The sequence below is a fragment of the Halichoeres trimaculatus genome, unplaced genomic scaffold (assembly GCF_033239565.1).
Source record: "Halichoeres trimaculatus isolate MK-OKI-2021-1 unplaced genomic scaffold, fHalTri1.1 fHalTri1_scaffold_13, whole genome shotgun sequence".
NCBI classification, from domain to species: Eukaryota; Metazoa; Chordata; class Actinopteri; order Labriformes; family Labridae; genus Halichoeres; species Halichoeres trimaculatus.
In genome coordinates, this window is record NW_027437191.1 from 18,669,266 (window position 1) to 18,694,648 (window position 25,383).

Consider the following 25,383-nt stretch of genomic DNA (forward strand, 5'->3'; position numbering starts at 1 on the left):
TCCCTACAGAAGATGCTCTGGTGGAGGATCTTCTGTAGGGAAGATCACTGACTGGCTCATTTCTCTGTCAATCAAAAAGGGATTCGGCCTCAGACAGATCATCCAATCATCATACAGAAGCTGAGCATCCAGGCCAGCCCACTGCCTCATAGACCCCCAGAGACGCTGAGCGTCCGATGGGCGGGATAAAGCCCAGCGTTTATCCAATGACCGTCCAGTTTTCACAGTGGAACAACCCACTCTACGCTTCCCCGCTGAAGTCAGAAGACGCCCGACGCCCAGCATCCGGCTATGTTAAAGTGCTGAGACGCTGCAGGGATGAATGAGAAGGAGGTGGAGCCAGTTACCTGTGATAGGTAGCTGATTCTGAACAAAAGATGAAGGAATTCTAGCGCATATTTTATCAATGAAATGTAAACACAGCAGTACATATCACCACTTTTTTGGGGACATTTTAGGGGAAGCTGAGCTTCCCTTGCAGTCTTAGAGCAATCGCCACTGTTACCAAGTTACCTTATATCAATATGTCAGCAGTACACACAGGTCATTTTCTTCTTTCTTTTATTTTATTTTTTTTACATTTTGCTGTAGTTACTTCAAACAATTTATATTTTGTTGTTTTTTAATAGCTATGATTCTAAAAAAAAATATTTATGTATATTTTTTACCCTGCATCACCCGTCTGTTACGCGTTATTATGGAACCCACATCAGTTCTAGGTAAACCCCACCCCCTGCTGCTCTCCAGCCCTGGTGACGCAGTCAAACCACGCCTGCAACATGCTCACGCGCAAGCGCAATAAAACAAACTGAGATGTCAAATGCTAAATTTGTCATGCAAGACGCAACGCACAGAAAATACACTAGTAAAGAGCCCCGGGGGACTCTGCTCAACCATCTGTGGTTCAAGTGGTTAAATAAATAAGCTGATATTAGTCAAAATTAAATTGATATTTGTGTTAAAATTGCCTGTTTGTCTGGATTTACTTGCATATGCAATAGTGTTGATACCCATGCAATAATGTTGATTCCTGCTCACTCATATTGTTGTCTTGGCTTTGCAATGGAGTGGAATAATGTACATTTATGTGATAAGCATTCTGTCAGGATGCTTGCATGGATATATCCCACTTCTCTGCCCTGAAGATAGGCTACTCATACTAGCAAAGCCAAAACATTTTACACAAAACTTTTCATTCAATCACACACACACACACACACACACACACACACACACACACACACACACACACACACACACACACACACATCATCTTAACTTTAAATTTGTAATAAGAATACAAAAGTCAATGTAACGTTCAGAATAGAGGTGTGTTCTGCTGCGGTCATGCAGTGAGAAAAATTTCGTTTCAGAAAAGATGAACGACCTAACAAATGTATCAGATGCTGAAGTCTGTATGAGCGTCGATCAAAACACTGAGTGGAGTTTGGCTGCGTCACTAGGCCTTTTAGAGCAGTGGGGGCAGGGTTTACCTAAAACTGATGTGGGTTCCATAATAACGCATCTGTTACCTTCACTGATCATCCCATTTGGCAACATGGTGGCTGGAGCCTATCAGAGTGATCATTGGGTGCAAAGCAGGTTACACCATGGACAGGTCTCCAGCTCGCAACACTCACAAATACAAGCCACTTTTTCTCAATTCTCCATTATTCTCTCCTCTTTTCTTTTCTTTTCCTTCACCGGAGACAAAACCTCAAACGTGAATTTCTAAATGTTGAGCTCATGGCCCAAAAATTATGATGAACATATCTAAATGTTTGATTTGAGTTCAGCAGTTTTTAAATGAACAGAATAGATCAAGTTTGGTGTCATGTTGAAGCAGTTCCTTGTGTCCATGCTTATAGAAACAGTTGAAACATGAGGGCCAAAGTTGACCAGAAGGGGTCTCTTTGTGATCATATTTTGTCCTCAATTCTTCTTCCTAACCCTTGTCTTACATGAAATGCAGATAAACCCTTCCCCACTTATATCAGTCATAGTGAAATATTGCTCACACGATTTTTTTTCTAAGCCCCTCTGAAGGTTTGCCTGTTGAATCCTTCCTTCTTTCCAGAAGACGATTTTATGTTAAATTACGTATAAATCCAGCCGCACCCCTCCCGCTTGCTCCTGCCTTCTTCTTTCCATCCTGCCCCTCCTTCTTGGTCCCTCCCCCTCTCTTTCTCCTTCCACCCTCCTTCCTTCTTCTCTCCTTCTACGCCTCCTCTAAGTCCAAGCTCACGAAGCTCATCAGCGGCCCCTCTCCCTTTGAAGTCTTTCCTCTCCCTTCTCCCTCGCTAATGGTGCGTTTGAAGTGTCACTCAAATCAAGGGCACCCAACACACACAGCTGGAGGAGGAGAAGGCGCTATCATCTTCGCTATCGTACTGTCAGGAGTGAGCCGCGTGCAACTGCAGTCCCACATATGTGTTTGCACACTCACACACACACAAATAGACAGATGTATTTTTTTGCACAAGTCCCTGCAGGGAAGGTGAATTAACAACCTTAAAAACCATATGTCAAGTCCAAAGCTTACTGAGTAATCTTTCCAAAACATTTTATACAATGTAAATTCAAAAGAAAAACAGAAGCTCAATGAAATCTAGGAATGCAGGATACATTAAGCACTTTACCTTCACTGATTGAGCGAGTAAAGGACAAAGTGCTGCATTGATTTTAAAGTTGGGATCAATTCTGATTGCTAACTGGAAAGGAAATGGATGGAAACAGGTCAAGTAAAGATTTCTTGGCCCTGCAGGCAGTTGTTTGATTGTGTAAGATGGAGTGTAAATCAATGTCTGAAGGGTAATCGAGATGGTTCAGTCCATGGGAGTATGCATTCAGATGGTTGTTGATGGGATGCTCATCTCTGTTTTCTGGTGATCTGACTAAACTAACAGGTTAACCTTTCTTTCTGAGTAGTTTGAAAGTTGGGTCTGCAGGGTCAAAAAGGCATTTAATTGCTAAACCTGGGTTGCAAGATGATGTCCTGTGTTATGGGTTAAGGACAGCTGAATTAATCTGTGACACTTCTTGAAAGCATAAGCCATTACTGTGAATAAATGTCAACAACTATCCCTTTCTCTAAACTCTTTCTGTGATATTAATTTGGCTGTATTAATGAACAGCACTGAGCAGGATTGGGGTTAATGACCGCCTTAAACTGAAGGAGTAATGAAGGAGCCTATCAATAAATTATTTTATGATTACTTCAGATGTAGACATTAGACACGGTAAATAGAATTAGCTTGGTTAGATCATAATGTTACTAATGACCCTCCTCTTCATCTCTCCGCTCTCTTCAGGCCACTAAGGAGGTGATAGAGCGCGAGGCTCCGGGGATGTCACTTGCCATGCTGATGGGGTCTCTCAACGTCACGCCGCTGGGCATGCTCTCCAGGTAAGGGTTCAACATGACAAATTATCACACCTAAAACTTCAGTTTGAGGGTGTGAAGTGAACTTAAAACTGAGAGAGCAGAGAATGTAAACTCTTACAGAGAAGACACAGAGTGACTCCAATGACTTGGTTAAAAAGGACCATGACACCTGTTCATATCAGACTAAATGAGTGAATAGAATAGAATAGAATAGAATAGAATAGAATAGAATAGAATAGAATAGAATAGAACTTTATTGTCATTGTAACAAGTACAAAGAAATCGAAGTCACAGCAGTAATCAAGAAAACAAAAGTAAGCAAGTGTATAGAAAGTGCAAAATGGTCCATAAGAAAATTAATGATGACAGCTTGTCCATCATTCTCCAGTTCAGCCAGCCTCCACCTCCACAGGGTCCAGGACTGAGCTTCTTCAGTCATGCTCCATCTCTGTCTCCTGTATCCTGTCTGCTCACAGCAGGTGAAGCTCTTCAAATGTGGCGTTGGTGTCTGATGTTAGCTCCATTAGCCATGTCTGTGAATAGCACGATGCTACTCTGCCTTATGGTATTCCCTCTGTTGCTGGATTAGCACAGCTAGCTCGTCCATCTTATTGGAGATAGATCTTACGTTCACAATAACGATGGATGAAGAACAGGTTCATGTCGTCACTTCTTAGCTCGCACCCGAGAACCAGCACGTCGTCCTCACCTCCTTCTCCTCACCTTGTGGGAAGACATCAGGCCTTACACCAGTTAGCATTGACATGCTACAGGCTGCTAACAGCTGAGTTCACATGTAAACAATGCAGCCATGGTTACACGTAGGATCTCCAGACAAACTCAGGAGAAAAAGTAGTAAAAATATCACTGAAGCCACAAAAAGTTTGGTGTCCATGACCAACAAATGAGTCATACAAAGTAATGATCCACTCCAAATACAAAGACTACAAAAAAGACGAAAAAAGCCACAAGAACCGGACAAAGAAGAGAGAGCCACTGCAAAAGGCAGCCAAAGCCAAGCAAAGCGGAGCCTTGCAGATAAAGTGGAGTTCAGTTTGAAACACTAAATTGAAATTGAGGGGGATATAGAGGCAGGTGTCACCTTGTTGTCGTTTTCTGTATAAAAAAAACTCTCTCATGTTCATCTCTTACAGACCTGTGTGTGGTATCAGAGGGAAGACGCTCATCATTAACTTACCAGGAAGCAAGAAAGGCTCCCAGGTAGGAAACGCTTCAAACAGAAGTCCTTTATGCCAAATTGTGTTTTTGTCATGCCCCACGTTTATTTGGATGGACGAATGAGAAAAGGGTGCCACTGAACTAAACATATCTAATTTTTAGGCTATAAACAGGAATCTCAGGCTCCAAGTGTAACGTTTTTTTTGTGACATCTGGTTTAATGCAGTATGACTTCTTCACTACACATCTATATCAACAAAACAAAAAAATGAGGACTGAGAAGCAGCAAGTAACTCTGTCCTAAATTCTGCAATTAGGAAGCAACAACCTGTTTCCAGAGGCATTATTAGCTTAGCATTTTGCTAGCGCCATGACTTTTGCCACAAAGTCAGCTCTGCTTGGGGCTGTTGTATGGGGTTCGCAATGAAAAAGGATGCAGTGAACGTCTCACTTTCTGATTTATTTTCCTTCCTTCATTTTAGATCAGTTGGAAACGCCTGATTGGTTAATTATTTTTTATTACTTTATCTGAAGCCTGTTTTAACCCTCAACAACATGCTCAAAAGAGAAAGGGAAAATACGAGAAGTAAAACTGCGCTATAAATACTAACACTGTGACTGAAAAGCCCACAATCCAAACAGTGAATCTAGATACAAAGAGTGTTTCATTTGGCTGTGTGTATATAAGACCAGAGAGACAAAGGGTTGACACTCTCTGATGTAAAGCCTCTCTATTGGCCAGCTGAGCTTGACTTATCTTTATGACAGGACATCATTACAATAAAAGGCTGCAATGGGCGGATTGTGTCATTACCTTCAACTGGGAGTTGATGAGAGAGACACTAATATGGCAGCAGACGGGGGGAGGTGGCGTAATTGATTAAAAGAAATACTAAAATCGATCAGGAGGAGCAGGTGCGTAACGAGGCAGAGACAGATGCGTAGGTCAGCACGGCAGAAAGGGAGACAGATGGAGCGGTAGAGGGAGACAGTAAGGGTGGGCACACACACACACACACATCCATACCCCAATATACACACAGGTTTACATTCTCAAACATTCATAAAGAATCAAAGTTTAAACCCATATGAGACCTTTGTAAGGCTGTGCATCCGTGTGCAGAACACACAGAAAATTACAAGTACATCAACAAACCCAAAAGATCAATGCTGCATGACATTATCAATTAATCATTAACATTTGTGCACACAGTAGAACACACACCTACAATCAATACACATGCTGCTTGTACACATTCAGATATATCGACAAAATGTATACACATTTACGGATCACAGATCACGTGCAGGTATGTACATAAAAAGAAGGACACATTTAAGGAGTGACTGATAATAAAGATGTATGTGAAGATCAGACAGTACATCTGCAGGATTGATATTCAGTCCTTTCCTCTGGCTAAATAAAAGGGCAAAGATCAGAAGGTGGAAAGCTAAAGCTGGAAATGCAAACAGGGCTTAATACAGCACAGAAACAGTAAGCATGAGTGTAGCATTCAGAAATGGTACCTAGATCAGCCTATTTTGTAGATTTGGGACACAGACTTAGCAGCTGTATTTGGTCAATTTAAAGTCAGGACTTTCTATTACTTACAGAAAAATTAAGAGGCAGAAACTTTAATAAGTTTCCACTATACCGTTGTGTGTTAGAATATTGTAACATGAAGCACTATTTGCGCCTCCACACCCTGGCAGTACGTTTTTCGTTTTTTCTCTTTCTCTCTTATGGGTTTAATTTTGCTATTTTAGTGATCTAGAAATTGAAAGTAGTCTTCTTGTACGGAAAAATAGTTTCAGATAAAAATGCAAAATAGGCCAACTCTTGAAGTCTTTCCGTCTCTCTGTCTCTTCATCTCTGCTGTCCCTCTTTCTGTTCTTCTCTTTCTCAACTTTTTGGACATCTTTCTCAATTTCTTTTCACTCTCTCCTCCTTGTCTCTTTCACTTCTTTCCCTCTGTCCTGGTCTCTCTTTCTTTTGCCACCCATCTGTCATTCTCTCTCGTCAGCTCATGCAAACTCCTTTCCCTTTCTCTTTCTCTCCCTCTGCTTTTGTTTCTCATCCCCTGGCACTATATCCAGGGATTCTGCTCTTTAGTGTTCTTGACAGTTACTCTCCTTCAGGACTAAACAGTGAATAAAAGTAGACAAAAAAAAGCACTCCTCCTGACACAAGAAAAAAAGTTCCCATCATGCACTGAAAGCACAAAACGAGAATGGAGGAATGTCTCCAGGCTCTTGAAGCTAACCTTCTTTTTCTTTTTCCCCATCCCACCCCAATTTTTACCCAACATGCCTAGATTTATTTTTAAACGTATAAAGAAAAATGTGAATGTTAAAAAGCTGTGTAATGGGTGAAAAAGGTTAGCTAGAGGCTACACACTGGGCCTCATGGTAAAATTCTGTTAATGCTTCAACTGCTTCCTTTTGTGATCTAAAGAATCTTTTTTTTTTTTTGTATTCACAGTTGAAGATGTTATTTTAGTCCCATGCATCCTGTTGTGGATCTACGGGATTTAAATCCAGTCAAATCAAGGTTAACAATGTCAAATTCAATCCTGCCTGCTATGTGCACACACACGAAAACATGACGGGAAGTGAGAATGCTGCTCCCAAAGCCAGAATAAGATACTGTAAAGCGTAGGAGGCGATTAATAATGTATCCTCTCAATGCTTAAAATACACAGCTAGATAAATAATTTCACAGATTAGCGCTTGTCTTGGGAGTGAGGAGAATGGAGCATTTAGCATAGCAGAGGAGCCCACGGGCACTCACACACTGAAGAGGGGAACAGAGAAGACAGGAGAGTAGAGTATGTGTTTGTATACATGTGGCCAAAGGGGGGCACTGTGATCTCCTTCTGTTAAGTGAAGCTCTGGGTCATAGTTTATTTTTTGTTACACAGAAATGAATAAAAAGGGTACTTCAGGTCTTGAATAGGCTACTGTGTCCCTCCCTCTTTTTCAATTTGTACAACTCTACTCGGTGTATATTTAAGACAAGCTTTTCTACATTTTTTTTAATTCAAAGATACAAAATTAAGGGCTACTGCTTTTACATTAAACTACAGGTGTACTGAAAATTCAGAGATCATTTTTCCTGTTTCATGTGGAACAAATACAAAATCACAGCATTTAGGTTTTGTTGTTTTTTTCTTTAATTCCTTTGATTTGTGCTCATTTTTTATATTTATGTCAGATATCATCCCCATCCATAACGTTTCAAAGCTGCTTTTTGCCCTGAGTATGAAAAACAACACAATTTCCTCTAAGGTCCCTTTTTTATTTCAAATCCATGAATATTCCTCAACATATCCAGGGTTCTTCAACTTTACTTGACCACATACTTTGTGTATTTTCAGATTTACTGCATTCCTCCACTTCAAATGGCGTTACGTCTCCTTTAAATCACAAAATCACAAACTGCTAATTTTACAGGTCGACTTTCAGAGTTGCACACGAAGAGTTGCAGCCAAAATTTAAGCCCATGAAAATTTAAACATCTTACACTATTCAACCATGCTTTATTTATGCGACATTTTTCAGCTACACCTAATGTGCTGATTAAATCAACACTGCAGAGAATGTGTCAGATGTTTTATTGATAAAGTGTTGTGTATTTAAGAATGATTTTGGAAACTCTAATGCTACAATAGCTTCACAAAACCTAGCAGAGTTCCTCGCAGACAGGTTAGGAAGTGAAAACAGCAGCACAACAGGGACCACAGCATGTCGAGTTTACATCTTTTGAATAACTAAGTACATAAAATATGAGGTTAAGGTAAAAAGACACCCACCCCAGTGTTTTTGTGTCCAAATGTTTTGTCTCCCACTCTGCCAGGAATGCTTCCAGTTCATCCTGCCGGCGCTGCCGCACGCCATCGACCTCCTGCGAGATGCAGTGGTGAAGGTAAAGGAGGTGGTGGATGAGCTGGAAGACCTGCCGTCGCCACCACCGCCTCTTTCGCCGCCGCCCAACAGTTCGCCGCGCCGCCAGACAGAGGACAAGGGCGTGCAGTGCGAGGAGGAGGACGAGGAGAAGAAGGACAGTGGCGTGGCCTCTACCGAGGACAGCTCGTCCTCCCACATCACAGCCGCATCCATTGCCGCCAAGGTACCAGAAAACGCACAAATTGAAAATTGTTTTAGGATAAAGAGAGTTAGAGAACGGCAGCCTGAATACATCTTTAAGAAATAAATTAGGTAAAGAGATCGTTTGAAGGATTTCCTGTGCACCCTGAGAGCTGAACTGAATGCAGTGTAGAGATGTTTGCCAACCTGCAAACTTATCTTACAGTAGGTCAAATATTCATTGTGTCTCATCAACTCCATTCATAACACTTCAGATACAAATACATCCTTGTTGATTTTACATTTTGTTTCTTTTGAGGAATGTAAACAGAAAGCACCCATTCATAAAACCATTATATGATTTTATTATATATCTGATGGGATAGATTCACCATTTTTTAACCCATATCTTTCTATGTATGAGCTTTTAAACTAAGTTTTGCAACAAGAATTTCACCTTTCAGAATTGCCGGTTAAAGCGTAAGTAGATAGTTTTTACTTGTCGCCATTATCATCACTTCTGGTATAAGTTATTCAGTAGCAATTGGCAGCTTATGTTGTGTTGACACACCAAAGTAATAAGTTGCATGAGTTGAATCGAATGTAAAGTCAACTTGTTTCAAGATCGAGTGATGCAAATTGCCGATTAGTTGTTCCAGCAAGTTACTAACGCTGCAACTGTCTCCGCTTACCCATGTAGTAAAGCTCAACCTTGCTTTATGACAAACAGACCTAAGAGCAAAGTGTTGTTGTTTGGTTTATTAACCCATATTGAACATTCTGGTGTTCATGTATGCACAAATTTGGAAACAATAGAGAGGTGTTCAACAGCTCTGCTCCCATTACCTGGACATCAGGTCAGAATTGTGCTCTGCTGTGCCCTATCAGAGATGCTTGGAGCTCAGTAGCTCTTCATACTGCTCTCTTATCTGTTCTCATTATTTCCTGACTCTCAAAACCATCCTTAGACCGAAACACTTTTTTTTTTTATTACAGTGTCAACATGCAGAGGTGGACCTGGTGTTTGTGATCAGGTTGAAAATTAGTCATTATGATGATATTTTGACCATCAGAATCAGGTATAAGACAGCCAAGTAAAAAGAGGTTTCTATTTCTCTGCTGCACCTCCGCAAGAGGCTACACAAGCAGTGAGAACAACAAAACCTGAGTTAAAAAATAGTGAATCTGTTCTTCCACATCAGGCCACCATTCATTTCTGTTTATCATACATCACATCATGACTACCTCTTAACTCATCTGTCTGTCTGTGTGTGCACATGTGTGTGTGTGTGTCCACTGTGTTTTCACATGTAACATTAAGTATCTCTCCACACCCATCATCCTATCCTACCCTGTCTGCAGCCCGGACCCTGCTTCATGGCTCTGTTGTCACGGTAACATCCCACCTCATTGTCCAGTCACAGACGGATGTTTGGTAAGACTCCGCCCCCTCTGGATATTGCTTTATTTAGTCATCATGGTGTCACATTTTTTTAGGTCATTTGTCTTTCATCTGAGTCAGCGCTGTGAGTAGGCGTGTTCGTTTACATTTGACACATGATTGTGTATCAGAGGTGTTAAGGTACTTGTCCTCTTGGCTGGTTTGTGTGTCACTGTGTAGGTTTGTACTCTCAGAATACTCTGTATTATATATCTGTGTTTGTTCTGGCTCTTAAATATTAGTACATGTGTTTAGATTATCTATAGGTGTGTGTCAGGTGTGTTTCTTATACAGATCTGTGTTTGTTTGCGTGTGTGTTTGTAGATCCCAGACTCCATCATCTCGCGGGGTGTGCAGGTGTTGCCCCGTGATACAGCCTCTCTTAGCACCACGCCCTCGGAGTCACCCCGCGCCCAGGCCACCTCCCGCCTCTCTACCGCTTCCTGTCCCACACCCAAAGTGAGTACACATGCGATGAACATGTGCTAACACTTCATCAAACACTGATTTAATACTGGTGTACTTCTATCCTTGTGAGGACTTTGCTTGAGTAGTTACCATTTCCTAAAATTCATTTGTTCCACAAGCTGAATCATAACTCAAAGGTCGCTGTTCGGGTTGGAATAAATCAGGAGAGTTTGAGGAAGGGTGAGTGTTTTTCTACAGATGCTACATTAAAACAGAGAAAGTGCAGGCAGAGGCAGTGATCTGGTATCTATTTAGAGTTGAAGAGGTATTAACCTTTCAAGGGTCAGCAGGCTTTGGCATATGCAAGACAAACAATGAGTGTGGAGAGCAAAAGCAGGTGGATTACAATCTGCCAAAATGACAGGTTGACATCGGCTATAACCTAAAAATATCTATACTAGATACTCCAACTTTGACATCAAATATTATCCACACTTCTTTGTTGACATCAGAAATTGTTGATTTAACTTCTATTCACCAAATGAGCATTTTGAACTTTGTATTATACTCCTTTTCAGGACAAACCTGACAATGCTTGCAAGTTTTGTTTTTTGAAAATCAGCTTTGTGATATTTCAACAGTTCCCTCTTGGGGGAACTGTCTAAAGTGTGCCAAAGTCAACCCTGTATGTTACACACTATTTACAGTGAAACTGAGACTCACCACAAAAAGATTTTAAAAAATCTATCTCCCACTCTTTGCAGGCATATCTACCTGAGCAAATTTCACTTCCCTGTTGACCAAAACTCACTTGAAATTCCTGAAGTTGCTGAATGGAGTGTTAACAATGCAGCTCATGAAAACTGAAGTCTTGGCTGGAAGTCCTCTATCACAAACTGCTGACCACACCAGAACTCTTTAAAAAGTTGGCCATTGTTAATAGAAGTATTTATCATTGTCCAACAAAAAGCCAGTTGGTTCCTAGATTGCGTACTACCTATCAACAAACCTCTGGATTAAACAGAAATCTGGATGCATCACTGTTTGTATTGTTCACAATCCAAATGTCTGTTCCCGAACAGTTAAACATTATTGAGTTGATTGTTTTTGATTCCTGATTAGTTCAATAGTTCAAAGTTCTGTAAGAGTGAAAAAGTACAGCTGATGTCTGTGTCTTGTGTTACTTTTTTCTTTAAAAAAGAAAAGCATAGTCTATGACTCCTCAAGTCTAAACCAAACTGTGGTGAGATTAAAATAACACACAAGACGCTTGAAAATTAAGCATGTAATTTGGGCCTATTTTCCCATTGGAGGAATGGTGTCCTGGTATTTTAATAAGAGTCTTTCCAAAAATGTCAAACTATTTTTAACTTTTAAACCAGTGGACAAGAAGTCCTAAAAGTGGTTTAGTTTTAATAATTAATAATAAAAATGGGTAAATTAATCATGAACTCTACTGAGTTTGCATGTTAAGAGATCCAACTCCAGAGAAATGAGTTATCTCCGTCTGCTGATGAAACTGCAGGAAAAGATGAAGGTTGAACTTTAGTTTGGTGTGATGAGTAAAACTTTTTCAGAAGTAAAGAGGAAAGGATGGATGTTTCTCTTGCCTCTGGAGTCACCCAGAGTGACACCTCTGAGTAACTTAGTATGTACAGTAAAACTGAGACTCACCTATAGGCTGTATATTTATAGCTCTAAAACACATTTTTGAAACTAGTTGACTGGCATGGCAATATTGGAATTAACAGTGGCTCAAGTACAGCTATGTCAGTCACGTGAGCTGAGTTGTGCCTCTGATTGGGCAAACTTGTAATCTTAATATCTCCTAAGCTGCTGGGTTAAATTAAAAATTCACCCCCGTACAGTGTGTGTCGATAGTGAAATTAGTGATTCAGAAAGGAAACGTTTTGTGTACCAGGCTGTAAATATGTTTTTTCTGCTGTGAATACATCTTTTTTTTTGGCTTGGTGTGTATGTGACTCGCGGTACTCCCGGAGCCAGCCTCAAGCGGACACTCAAGAAACAGCAGGTTTTAGCACTTCCACGTGTCTCATATTTTTAGACCAGAGGCATTACCTTTTAAAACAAATTCATTGTGAAAATATGATGGAGCTTAAGTTGTGAGTCTCATATTTTTAGACCAGAGGCATTACCTTTTAAAACAAATTCATTGTGAAAATATGATGGAGCTTAAGTTGTGAGTATTTCTTTTCAAGCCTCTGTGTATCTTAATATTAACAATGCAACTGAGACTCAAGACAAATGGAAGAATAGGGTATAGTGATTTAAGCCTTTTTTTTCCAATCAAACTTTCTTATAATCTATCCTTTAGTTGTATGGCAACCTAAAACTCTAATTTCATCAGAACTCTCAAAATACTGTTAGCCAGAAGTCCTGAATTTTGATATCATCAAGGTCTTCATCAGTGTTGTAAAGCATTAATGACCAGCTTTTTCAACATACCCTGAAAGTGCTCATAAAAACTCACAGGCAGACACACAAAGCGCTTTCCAAGCTTACTTTTCTGTCGACTCAGTATTTTTGTTTGTCTGCCACAGCTCTGTTGTTCTCTTACAGGTTTTTTTTAACTACACAGCTTTCTAACTTGTGCAAACCAACACACTCCTGTGAGATCCCTGATAATCAGTGCATAAGGATGCCACATTTTCATTTTTGTGCAAATATTCTTTGACAGTTTTACTTTTTGTTTTCCTTGCGTCAGCTTTAGTTTAAAACTTTACATTTTTTGGTTCTTTTTTAATTTCCTTTTTAGTTTAATGTACTTGACTAGAGTGTGGAAATACACTCCTACAAAATAACTTCATGCTTACACACAAACTCACACAAACACATCTACAACCGCAGTCTTCCAGCACTGCACTCTTCCGTGTCTTGACTTGAGTGTATGTTTTGCGTTTTTCTCTTTGTCTTCTTTGTGTGAAACCCCTATTTGTGTGTGTGTGTGTGTGTGTGTGTGTGTGTGTGTGTGTGTGTGTGTGTGTGTGTGTGTGTGTGTGTGTGTGTGTGTGTGTGTGTGTGTGTGTGTGTGTGTGTGTGTGTGTGTGTGTGTGTGTGTGTGTGTGTTAATGGAGACAGCAGGTTGTGGTTTCTCTGTTTGGATACTCACAGAAATATTCTCAGGTCTGATTTGAAGCTACAAACCCTCGGTCTGCTTCAAAGGCAAACTTTAACATTTCGCTTGGTTACAGATGGAAGCGTCTTTTGTGTTAAACTGCATCACCAGTGTGAAAGGTTCACTCAATTATTCATGCAAAAAGCAACACATTGTGATCTGAACTGTCTGCGTATCCTTCTGTGATTTCTCTGCTGAAGGTTTATGTTTTCATGTTTCAAGCCCAGACAGTCTCCAACTCTCTTCCTCTCTACCTCCTCTATCCCCTCTTTCTTTCTTTCACCTCATCTGTCAGTGTCACATCTCCGTCATGTGTCTCTTGGACAGCAGGCAGGTGCCGTGGGAAAAGATGATGGGGTTGTCATGGGAACAGAGGGATTGGATGTCAGCAGTGAAGGGAGGAAGGAAGAGTGCAAAGGCGGGTCATGAGACAGAGGAAGCAACCAGAGGAGATCTCCTTTTCTTTCTGTCTCTGATCAACGTTGATAGATGCGAGATCAGTTCCACGAGTCAGAGAGGAGGTGGAAATGAAGCTTTTCATTCAGAGCAGGCACAGATTGGTTGTTCGACTTTCTAGGCTTAAAACTGCTGAGGTGGCGGAATAAACACACTTTTATACTTAAGTGCAACTCCAGATTGGGAAAGTCTTGTTTCTGTGATCTTGCAATCCAAAGCTTGTGTGGTTTTTCTGTGACTTTGTAACTGATTTCATTTTTGCATATAAAAATCAACATATTGGCACTAGCTTGCATGTAAAACTAACAGAAGTGTCATTCTGTTTGAAAAAAAGAATATGAATAAATATATCACACACAGGAAAATAGGCACCAAACTTTGGTATGTCCAAAGATTTTGTGAAAATAAAACTTGTCACTTAAACTCTCTGCACACCAGAAATAACCAAATTTAAGGAATTAAAGAGGCGTTGTTATTCTTTCCCATCTTTTCAGGATGATTCTAGTGTAACAATGAATGCTCCAAATTGACTGGCACATTTTCAAAACTTTAGTCATATGTTGTAGTAATCTGTGAATCTTCTATAAACTACTCAAAATGGTCCATTATGAAAGTAGCAGGAGATCCTTGTGAATTTTTTATGAGATCATAATGAGATTTGCTAAACAGAAGAGGTCATCATATAAGAGTCTTTTAACTGTTTTTTGACATGTTTGAGCATAGACAGTATAAAACATGGACGCGGTCTCGCCGGCGTCACCCGTCTGTTTCTGAAACGGAAAATGAAGCACATCGGCTATAGCGGCCATATTGGTAGTGGCAAGGGCTTCAACTACAGCCATAGGGCGCCCGTCGGTCACGTGACCCTCAGCTGTGCCTCTGATTGGTGGAGCTTGCAATCTTAATATCCTCTGAGCGGCTTAGTTAGAGAAAAATTCACCCCTCGTACAGTGGGTGCTGATAGTAAAATTAACGACTCAGACAGGAGACGTTTTTTGAACCAGGCTGTAAATAGGTTAGTTTCTGTTTTGAAAATGGCTATTTTTTGGCTTGGTGTGTATGTGATTTCAGGTACTTTCCGAGCCAGCCTCAAGAAAACACTCGAGAAACAGCAGATTTTAGCACTTCAGCATTGTCTCATACTCTTAGACCGGAGGTTGCCGCTTGTGTTGGAGATGCGGGCCTTGGACACCATGGTCTGTTCATTTCTCTGCCCCCAATGGGCCTCCAGAGCGCTGGCCAATCAGAGGAAAGGAAGTTTTGGAGAGACACCAGCTAAAACAAAGTGTTTCAGAAAGAGGCTGGTGTAAGAATTTATTTTTTAAGCTTTTTTTTTTTTTACCTGTAAATGAGTTAAACCCACAAAAGAATAAAGTTGGTAGCCAATCCCTTTCAGTGCACAAGATCAATGGAAAAATGTTTTGTGCACATACTGATGTTTTTTTATTGACAGAGCACTAGGTCTGCCCAAGTTCAACATTTACCACCGTGTCCTTGATTTTCACTTTGTCCTTTTAAAGTACTGCAGCAGATTTAATCAGAAATATTACTGAAACAGTCGTGTGGTCAAGTGATTTTTCACATAAACTGGAGCTGCAAAATTTGTGTGAAGGTGAAACTGTCCATCCTTAAAAGTATAATAAGGGTGTACTGTAGAAACATGCAGATCCCCTGGTTTGCAGATCTTGCACCCCAGATGATAATGTTTGAATTCAAGAAGATCCAAAAACTGTTATTTAGATTTTATTTGTGTTTTGGCAGTAGCATTTATAATCTAAATGTTAAATTATAGAAAAGTCCTCACGTTGGTTGAAGTAGTCTGATTATGCTAAAAGATTGATGACAAATTTCGACTTGCCACAACAATGATGGGGGAGCTTAACACATTTTTCACCAAACTTCCACCACTCTTTTCTTTTTGCTATGCCTTGCAATGATCACAACTTGATAAGCCTCAGACTCAGCTGAGGTTTGTCTGACCTGAGCTGAGCCTCCGAGTGCGGAGCTGTAAATAATTGGACAGTGGGGAGCTTTAATGCTGTAGCTCTTCTTCTTGTCCCTGTGATGCTCCCAGCCCCACTGATGCAGCGAGCTTGTCTTCTCTCATCAGTTTTAACTCACAAACACACACCTGTGTCTATACTAAAGCCTCTCTCTTGCAATGACCCAGTTTGCACGCCTCTCACAGTCACATGCCAATCTTAATAGTCAGCATTTGTGTAATATGCATGCGTGGATGCTTTGCGTGTGGCAGATAACAGACACTTCTTGGTTTCAGTTTTTTTTTTCCATATAGCTCGAAGCTTGTTTCGATTCCGACACAGGCTGCTGCCCGTCGACAAGTTGCCATATGTTCTTCTGAAATTCCCATGTTGCAAGCGGCTGCTGACAGTATGTACACAACCTCCCCAGAGCCTGAGGCTGAATGGCTCCGTTCACTGATGCATTTCATGTGCCACCGTGGGCTGTTTGAGTGTGTTAGCATGGTCTTGTTGGCAGAGCTGAGTGGTGGCTTTGAGAGGAGAAGGCATTGTGTAGGTCTTAATCTTGTCAACAGCAGAGCTGCCGTACAAAACCCGACACCATGGCTAACAGAGCAAGCATATGCAAGAAAACACTCTCTGCTAAATAGAAACACGTACATTTGCTCACAGGTCATTTATTAAAACTTCCTATACAAGTAGCCTTTAAAAAGTTGTGTTACTGCTGGGACACTTTACTTAAAACGTGTTTCTTTTCTTCGTGCACCGGTATTAGTATTTTTGTGTTAATTTGTCTTTCTGTTATCAAAAACAGACATGTGGGAAAATATACTTCTATGTTATCCTTCTTGCACATAGTGGTCAATGCAGTGGACAGCTATTTGGAGGACATTTCCCCTTAAATGCAAGGATCTCTATTGGGGAACTGCATATCATCCTCCAGAGTGCTCTCTGCTGCTCTACTCCTTTGAGGTTCATTCAGTGGTCAGTTGATGTAACTGCAAGTAAATTTACTCTGACTCCAAGATACACAGCTACACTTCTGGACTGCTGCTGGCACATCCTGACAATAATTCTGTTCAGATAAATAAATAAATTAAATATAATAATGATAATAAAATAAAAAAAATAAAAAAACATTTTTACATTAAGTTCATCCTGTTTTATGTTTAATGCTCAGGTTCAAGATTTAAAGTGTTCCTTGTCATGTGCACAGTAAAGACACGTTTCTCTGTACAATAGAATTATTATCTTGCTGTCCACATTGAAAGTTATCAATAACAGTAATAAAATATGTATAAAAAACAGCCAAGAAAAAAAAACTTATTGATATTGTCTACAAAAATATTATAAAAATGTTTTTTTTTAATGAATAAATAAATAAATAAATAAATAAATAAATAAATAAATAAATAAATAAATAAATAAATAAATAAATAAGGCAACTGAAGGCAGTGGAAAGTGCAAATAGAATTTCAAACTGTGCAAATATAAATACAATATGCGCAAATAATACAGATGTGGCTTAGGTCTAAGCGGCACAGTTTCAGGCCTAAACAATCAGCCTATACCAAGTTTAAATGTGTGAAAATATGTTTGAACGTTTTTCGAAACATTAAAAGAACAATTATTCATGGAATTACTAAAAACACAATTTAATTTGTTTTTGCACAAATTATGATGAATGCTCAGGTATATATGACTTTCAGAAAAAATCTAATATTTACACCATGTACAAATGCTTTATGCTTTTTTAAAGTCAACAATTGTTTTGCAGGCTTTGGCTATAAGAAGGGACACAGCCCATGTATTGTATAGGCCTAATTGGATAGCAGAAGGTGTGAAACTCATTCTAATGGGACGCACTCTGTCGTCTAACAATAAATAAGCTGGAACTCCTTTCAATACAAAGATATCCATATGCAAGTGTAGCCAACAATCATTTGTTGCATGTGTTGGTCGTTGTGTTGGCCCTGGACAGTTGGCTGATGCTTCCAGCGGCCATGAAACCAACAAGTTGTAGCCAGCCAGTCAGGCTAGGGTTACAGTCAGGATTAGGGAAAAGCTAGGATTATTTTTAGGGTTAACCTGAATTTCTTGACTATTTCCAAAAAGGTGGATTTGGGTTGAAGTAAACAAAAGGTTGTGGCCTGTGAGCTAGCTGTTTGAGTTTTATGTCCATCTTTGTTCAGAATTCTTTGGGGTGCCGTTATGGCCTGGTGCGGTAATTCCCGGCCTGTAGGCTGTGGTCCCCTGGTGGGCCATGAAGGTATTGCAGAAAATTTTTGGGACTTAAAAGTGGGCCCTAAGTTGGAATAAGTTGGAAACCACTGGTCCAGCGGTTAGGTCGCATGCCCTATTCGGCTACCCCTCAAGCTTTTGGCCCAGGTTCAAACCAACTTGCGGCCATTTTTTGGCACTCCATACTGACATCCATTGCCCTGTCCTCTCTGAGTAGAGGCATAAAAAGCCTGAAAAATAACTTTAAAATATACCTGCCACCTTTATCTTCAAAATTTAGAGCTGAATGTTTTCCAAAATAAAATCAAAATGGACTTGGAGTTAATCTTGGATTTTCCGTAGAATAGCTGTGATGTAGCAAGCTACTTTTGGCATGTAGCTGTAGTTTAGCACGCTATATTCCCCTAGAGGGTTATGATGTGATTTAATCTAAAGTAACTGGTAGCTTGCCCACATTGTTTCAAAAATAGCTGAAAACTAACATTGGTAGTTTTGACCAGTTTTCATGTGCACTGAGCTTAAATCTAAGCTGATGTGGTTAGGTAAGTTTCACAAGAATATGGCTTTAAACGCTTTTTTTAGTGTGTATGTCAAAAAGCACCCAGCAGCCTCTCTCAGATGCTGTTGTTGAGCATAAAGTCTATGTGTATGAGCGCCTTCAGACCCCCAAACAAACCTGACTGTCTGTATAGAGTAGGGACTACACACACATACACACACGCACACACGCACGCACAAAGTGAATTTAGACACAGAAAATCACCCTTTAGGGTGAGAGTGACTGTCTCACTCTCAAATGCAGTACACACACACACTCAAATTCACACAGCCCACAGCTCACAAACACAGGCAGATACAAAAGGATTACAAAGCGAGCAGCTCTACAACCATTCATGTAACCAGATTTTCTTTCTCTGTCACACGGTCTCTTACTTGTGCACACACTCTTAAGGAAGAACACACATAAAGGCACAAGACACAGGGAGGGTAGTTGTACCCTTCCACTCTTGTGAGCATTTAGTACAGTTATGTAATGCTGAGTTTGGATTAATGAAGCATATGGGAGACAGGGCTTTTTGACTCAGACGATGGTTGACAGTTTTGTGTGTGTGTTTTTGGATTGTGTGTCTTGTTTTCTAACTAGAGTTACACTGGTTAGAAATTTGCTTGGACTAGAAACACCACGACTAAGACACAACAGCCCAATTTAGAGGTATGATATTCTGTAGTTAGATCAAGGTTGCAATTCTCTGGCTTGTGTTGTTGCATGAGGTTGTGTAGGTTGAAATATACAGTGTATTATAGAATAGAATAGAATAGAATAGAATAGAATAGAATAGAATAGAATAGAATAGAACCATATGGTCATTGTAACAACTACAACGAAATTGAAGTCACAGCAGCAATCAAGAAAACAAAAGTAAGAAAGTGTATAGAAAGTGCAAAAAGATCCGTAAGTAAATAGATGATGACAGCTTGTCCATCATTGTCCAGTTCAGCCAGCCTCCACCTCCACAGGGTCCAGGACTGAGCTTCTTCAGTCATGCTCCATCTCTGTCTCCTAGATCCTCTCTCTTCCAATGTGGCATTGGTGTCTGATGTTAGCTCCGTTAGCCATGTCAGTGAATAGCATGATGCTACTCTCTGGTACTCCCTCTGTTGCTGGGTTAGCACGGCTAGCTCGTCCATCTTATTGGAGATTGATCTTGCGTTCCCGATATCGATGGATGGAAAGACAGGTTCATGTCGTCACTTCTTAGCTCACACCTGAGAACCAGCACGTTGTCCTCACCTCTTTCTCCTCATCTTGTGGGAAGACATCAGGCCTTACACCAGTTAGCATTGACATGCTACAGGCTGCTAACAGCTGAGTTCACATGTAAGCAATCCATGCCATGGTGACATGTAGGATCTCCAGACAAACACAGGAGAAAAAGTAGTAAAAATATCACTGAAGCCAAAAAAAAGTTTGGTGTCCATGACCAACAAATGAGCCATACAAAGTAATGATTCACTCCAAATACAAAGATTACGAAAAAGAGACGAACAAAACTACAAGAACCGGACAAAGAAGAGAGCTGCTGCAAAAGGCAGCCATAGCCAACAGGGTGGCGCCTAGCAACCAATTACCTTAGCAATTATCTTAGAGCTCTTGCAATTAAAAAATAGTCCAACAACGATACAGAAATCTTTAGTGTTCTAGCCTTAAAGTGCTTAAACACTAGCACAAAGTGCCTTAAACTGGAAAATGTTATGCGACTGTGGACTAATTAAGAGTCACTTCAGGTTTTCCAAAGAAAACTTAAAGTGTTAAATTTCTTTATTGAGCTGACGTGAGAAAACAGGGATACCATTCAAAATTAACCACCAGTGATTGAGTGATTCAGCTTTATGTCTACAGATGTGTTTGTTTGCCTGATATAAAAACAAAAGCTGCCGTCGCAGTATTACACTCTCTGTCTCTCTTTGTCCAACGTCATGCTGTAAACCCAACACTTTCTCAGTGTGCTTTTGATGTCAAATTCTGGCTCCAGAGACTTGTTTTCTTCTTTGTAAATGTTGTGTGGTGTGTAAGCGGCTTTTGTGACATGCAACAAAAACATTTTGAGGAGCCACAAGATAAGAAAAGTGATAAATAAGTAATAAATACTGTAATTATTTATTTATTGCTTTCTTTTTGTCCTTCGATCAACACGAAACCACAACAATGAAGTTTCCCCTCATTTTTAATGTGAACTGACAGTCTACAGTAGAGTAATAATGCCTCTTCATCCTGTCTTTTGCTCTTTTCATCTCCTTTCCCCTTTCCATCAGAGCTCTCACCTCGATGCATCTGCAGGTGCTCACATTATTTATGCTCTGTGTATTGTATACCGTTCCAAACATCCCATCCACTTGACTGATATCGGCATTTGTTTTGATTAAAGTATTCCATGTGCTCACTCTCTCGCAGTGCCTTGTCTGCGCAGACTCTTTCAGGTGGCTGGCTGTGCACCTAGAGGACACTTCCTCACTCTGCTCCGGTCCTTTCTCAATGTTTTTGATTAATGTCTTGATGCACTACTCTAGAGCCAAGGCCAAGGCTTATGGAAATCAGCCCATCTGTCCCCACTGGAACGTAGGAAATGAGTCACAGCACTATATGCAATTCAGCACACGCCACTTCCATGACCTTCTCTATGGATGGATTACCATTCTGGTCACTGCCAAAGACCTGAACAAGATTATGTTAACATGCATGCATACATGCAAGAAAGCTCATGTATACATTCATAAGTACATATAAAGACCTGTATTTGGTCAATTAAGAGAAACAGCATAAGTAACGTACAAAGAAAGTAATCCTACTGGAACTTCAAAATCCCCTTATTAACAGAGAGGTGTTTGGACCAGCCACCCGTCCAGGATGTGCCCTCTCCATCCATGTGACCCTGCAATGGAGGGTTGGATAGATGAGAGTGATGCATCATTGTAAACTCACCCTTCCTAAAGTCACAAGTACAGCAGTCTTGGTGTTCTTCTCCTCGCAGGATTTCACAGCCCTCATAACGAATGTGTTAGTCATGGTGTGTGAAACAAGAAAAAAAAAGAAGACATTTCAGTAGACAGATCGCAGAATCATCACTTGCAAATGAGCGCTGACAGAGGATTATTGGCAGATTGAAGTGATCAGACAGAGGGAGATGAATGATTTATGCCCCTTCTGTATGCGTAAGCACTCGTCCAATGTCAAATCAGCTGGCCGCAGTGTGAAGGATCGATGATTTACAGCCTGCATGGCAAATTCTCAAACTGCAACCAACAATAGTCCAGGAGACATGTCTCTGGTGCATAAAATCTGAAGGAAGTGTGTTTTTGCTGTGTTAATGTGTTAACTGTGCCCCCTGTATCTTTGGCACTGTTTTGGGCTCTGAGGATAAAGCCTTGTAGTTCTGCTGGAGTAGCACTGCTCATGTTCGCTTGGCCTGTGTAGTCAAGATTATATGGTAGATCTTGTTCCTCTTTTACAAAGTTTTTAGATATAAACTGTGATTGTGTCCAGATGTCATAACAAAATCATCAGCATACAGGGGTAGAAAGAAATGGTTTATGAATTTCTCAGATATTTTTTAATTTTCACAGATTAACTCATCAAACACATAAATATTAACACTTTCTTATCCCTGACACTATGATTAAACACACCAATATGAGTTAGTGGAAAAGCCTTTTACAGCCATAATTCTGTTTTATTGCCAATACTGAAAAATTACAAAAGACCATCAAATCTAAAACTTTGAGTTCAAGCCCTGAGCCTTGAGCTGTGTGTGTTTGACATGTGTCATCATCTTCTGCATTTTGCTACACTGATGGATCTGTGGTCTTCTGCTGTGTAAAAACTAAGCAGTTGACCTCGCCAGCTTTTGTTGCCCTTAGGTCTTTAATGTGACTCCTGTCCTATCCTCTGATTCGCTGATGTTTAAATTTGCAGCCTAACAGAACTTCACTAAAAATTGCCTAAGGAGCTGTGAGGACTTTCTAGAAAAGATAGCATTAGTGCTACTGATGAAGACTCCACTTCCAATGTGCATGCTTTCCCCACTGAGGAGAGGACCAAGGCGTTCATTATGAAAATGAGTGGAGAGCAGATCTTCTTTGAAACAGTACTTCTCCTTGTTACCAGCTATATTTGGGCTACTCACAGTCTGGTGCTCTGAGACATCTCTGTAAGGTGTAATGTTAGTGAATCCTGGTTATGTCCTGCCAGAAGGACAAGGTCTTGTACCAAGCAGAGCTAACGTAACCTCACTCTTCATTTTATTGATAGACTCTCAAGTTTGAACAGACCACTGCAGAATAACTGCTGACTGTGGGTTGGAATGAACATTATCACGAACAGTTTAGCCCCTGCTTTAACCTTTAGCTCATGTTATCACCCATGCACTATCACTCTACCGTTTGGCTTTCTTCTGTTCCTCTGTTCCTTTCTGTCATACAGCTCAGCTCGAGTGTCCTCCATTACTATAAAATTAATCCAAACTAAATTTTCAGCAAAGAAAAGTACGGATCTGTTCTAGACTTTGTCAGCCAGCACAGGGACTCAACTGGTCCTGTTCTTCCTGATCGGAAAGCTGAGAAATAGCATTTAGAAATAACCTACTTTAGCACTAATAATCCCATTTTTGGTTCTGGACTACAATCAGGCAATATCTAGAGGTGAGACTTTTTAAAGATCACTTATTTTTGTGGCGTTTCCACTGACTTATCCTGGGACAGATCCCCAAACAACCAAGACCAGCTGTCCCCCTTTTTGGGACCCTTTCGTATGGGTGCCAGACTGAACCGATCTGCTCTCGGACAGTGGAGTTACAACACTTCAGATCGTTGATTGGTCGGAAGAATCGTCACTTACCCCGACAGCAGCTGTATTTCTCCTGGTGGCACACAGACTTCTCTGAAACAAAGCTTGATTGCACTTTGTATTAAAAAGCTACATGCCAATCCCAGAGAGGATGAAATGCTGGATATCTTCCATGTATGCTCTTTGTTTACTGTTTTTTTTCTTCATTGGATTTATTAGCAGGGTAAACTGTGTGGCGCTGCTATGGCGTCACACTATTGTTTAACAGCTGCGGCTTTCGGAATCCGGCTTACACACCGCCTACCACGAGAGGGCCCAGTTTGCTGTGGAAACGCAAACAGGATCAGGCTTAACAGTACCAAACTGTGCCAAACCGTACTGAACCGAACCAGACTGCTTGGTGGAAACTTTAGGACTTTAGAAAGTCCTCACAGACCCTTTTAAGGCTGCATGTATACATGGCAGACCAGAAAATTCAGGCCTTTGTTAGTTTTGGCAGTTTTTGTAGATTTAGTGTTAGTCTTAAAATTGAGATAACCATTAGTTTTAAGTCACTTTTTAAGTCTTTTTGTAGACCAAAAGTTTAAGAAGACATTTTCTGTGGATCACTCGGCTTATTTGGTCCTTTTAACGCCTCTGTCTGAGGCCTGTATGAATATGAAAATAAGTGTGTTTTTCACCAGCATAAGTTTGAATTGATACCCTAGTTGGTATGATATATTTTCCTCTTTGTTTTTCTATTAGTCTGATATAAGTACAGGAAAGTAGGGATCAGTTAAAATGTTTTTATGTGGTATATTTGTTCAGGAAACTGCATTTGGGCATTCTTGGTTCTGTTTTGTTTGGTTTGTTGTGTATCTCACCTTAAACCAAGCCCATGACCACACGTATCCAAACCCATTCACTTATTTGTGTAGTTTGATAAATGAAAAGTAAAGTTAACAGTAGGTAAACTGCTGTGGATCTTACTAATAAAATGTTATATTTTGCAGTGACTGTAAACCTAACTTGGCAGATCTCAGATCCCATGTTTGGGATATGAGTTCATTAAAACCATAAGTCTGACGCGTGTGTATGAATGGACAGAGTCATATTATGAGCGCTAGGTAATTTCCCTCTCAGTTTTATTCAACATTCCCAACGTCATACAGAATATGGCGTCATCACTGCACCAGACAGCAGACAGACAATGTTTAATTCAGGGTCCCTACAGAATCCAGAGAGTTTGGATCGTCAACAAGCTTCATGTTATTGTTTCTCCAGACACAGTCTTTTCGCAAGAGTGGGAAGTGTGAAAGACAGACACGTCATAGAGCAAAACAAACATTTCTCTCATGGTAAGAGAGAATTTGTTTTCATTAAAACAGAAAATTAGGGGATATGTTGTGGTAGAAAGTTGTTTGTGGACTCTCTAAAGGCCTTGTGTCCCTCTAGAACTTACTATGAAGGTTTGTCACCTCATTTGCAATTTACACTTTCCGTCACTTCTTTGTGTTTCCGCGACATTGGGCTGTGTTTCTGGAGTACTAATTTTTAGAAAGAGCGTACCAAAAGATAGTTTTATTGGTCTGTTTGGATGAGAACATCAGGGTCTGACGCAGTGTGACATTGCGCCGGCTCTATTTTACAGCCTGTGTCGTCATTCCTTACAGGTTTATTCCCCTGTGGAAGCCATAGATAGGACTTGTTATATGCCTTTGTGCTCAACTGAAATTATTCATGTTTGGT

The 25,383-nt window shown here is 40.3% G+C and overlaps 1 protein-coding gene across 8 annotated transcripts in view; it reads left to right on the forward strand.

Moving 5' to 3' along the window:
• Positions 1-25,383, forward strand: part of gphnb (gephyrin b) — a 124,479-nt gene that overhangs the window by 58,990 nt on the left and 40,106 nt on the right. For all 8 annotated transcript variants that reach the window (XM_074684716.1, XM_074684717.1, XM_074684719.1 and 5 more), the window contains exons 5-8: positions 3,312-3,406; positions 4,540-4,606; positions 8,421-8,693; positions 10,416-10,550. In XM_074684716.1, coding sequence (XP_074540817.1) covers positions 3,312-3,406; positions 4,540-4,606; positions 8,421-8,693; positions 10,416-10,550 — 570 coding nt within the window. The remainder of the gene's footprint in view (positions 1-3,311; positions 3,407-4,539; positions 4,607-8,420; positions 8,694-10,415; positions 10,551-25,383) is intronic.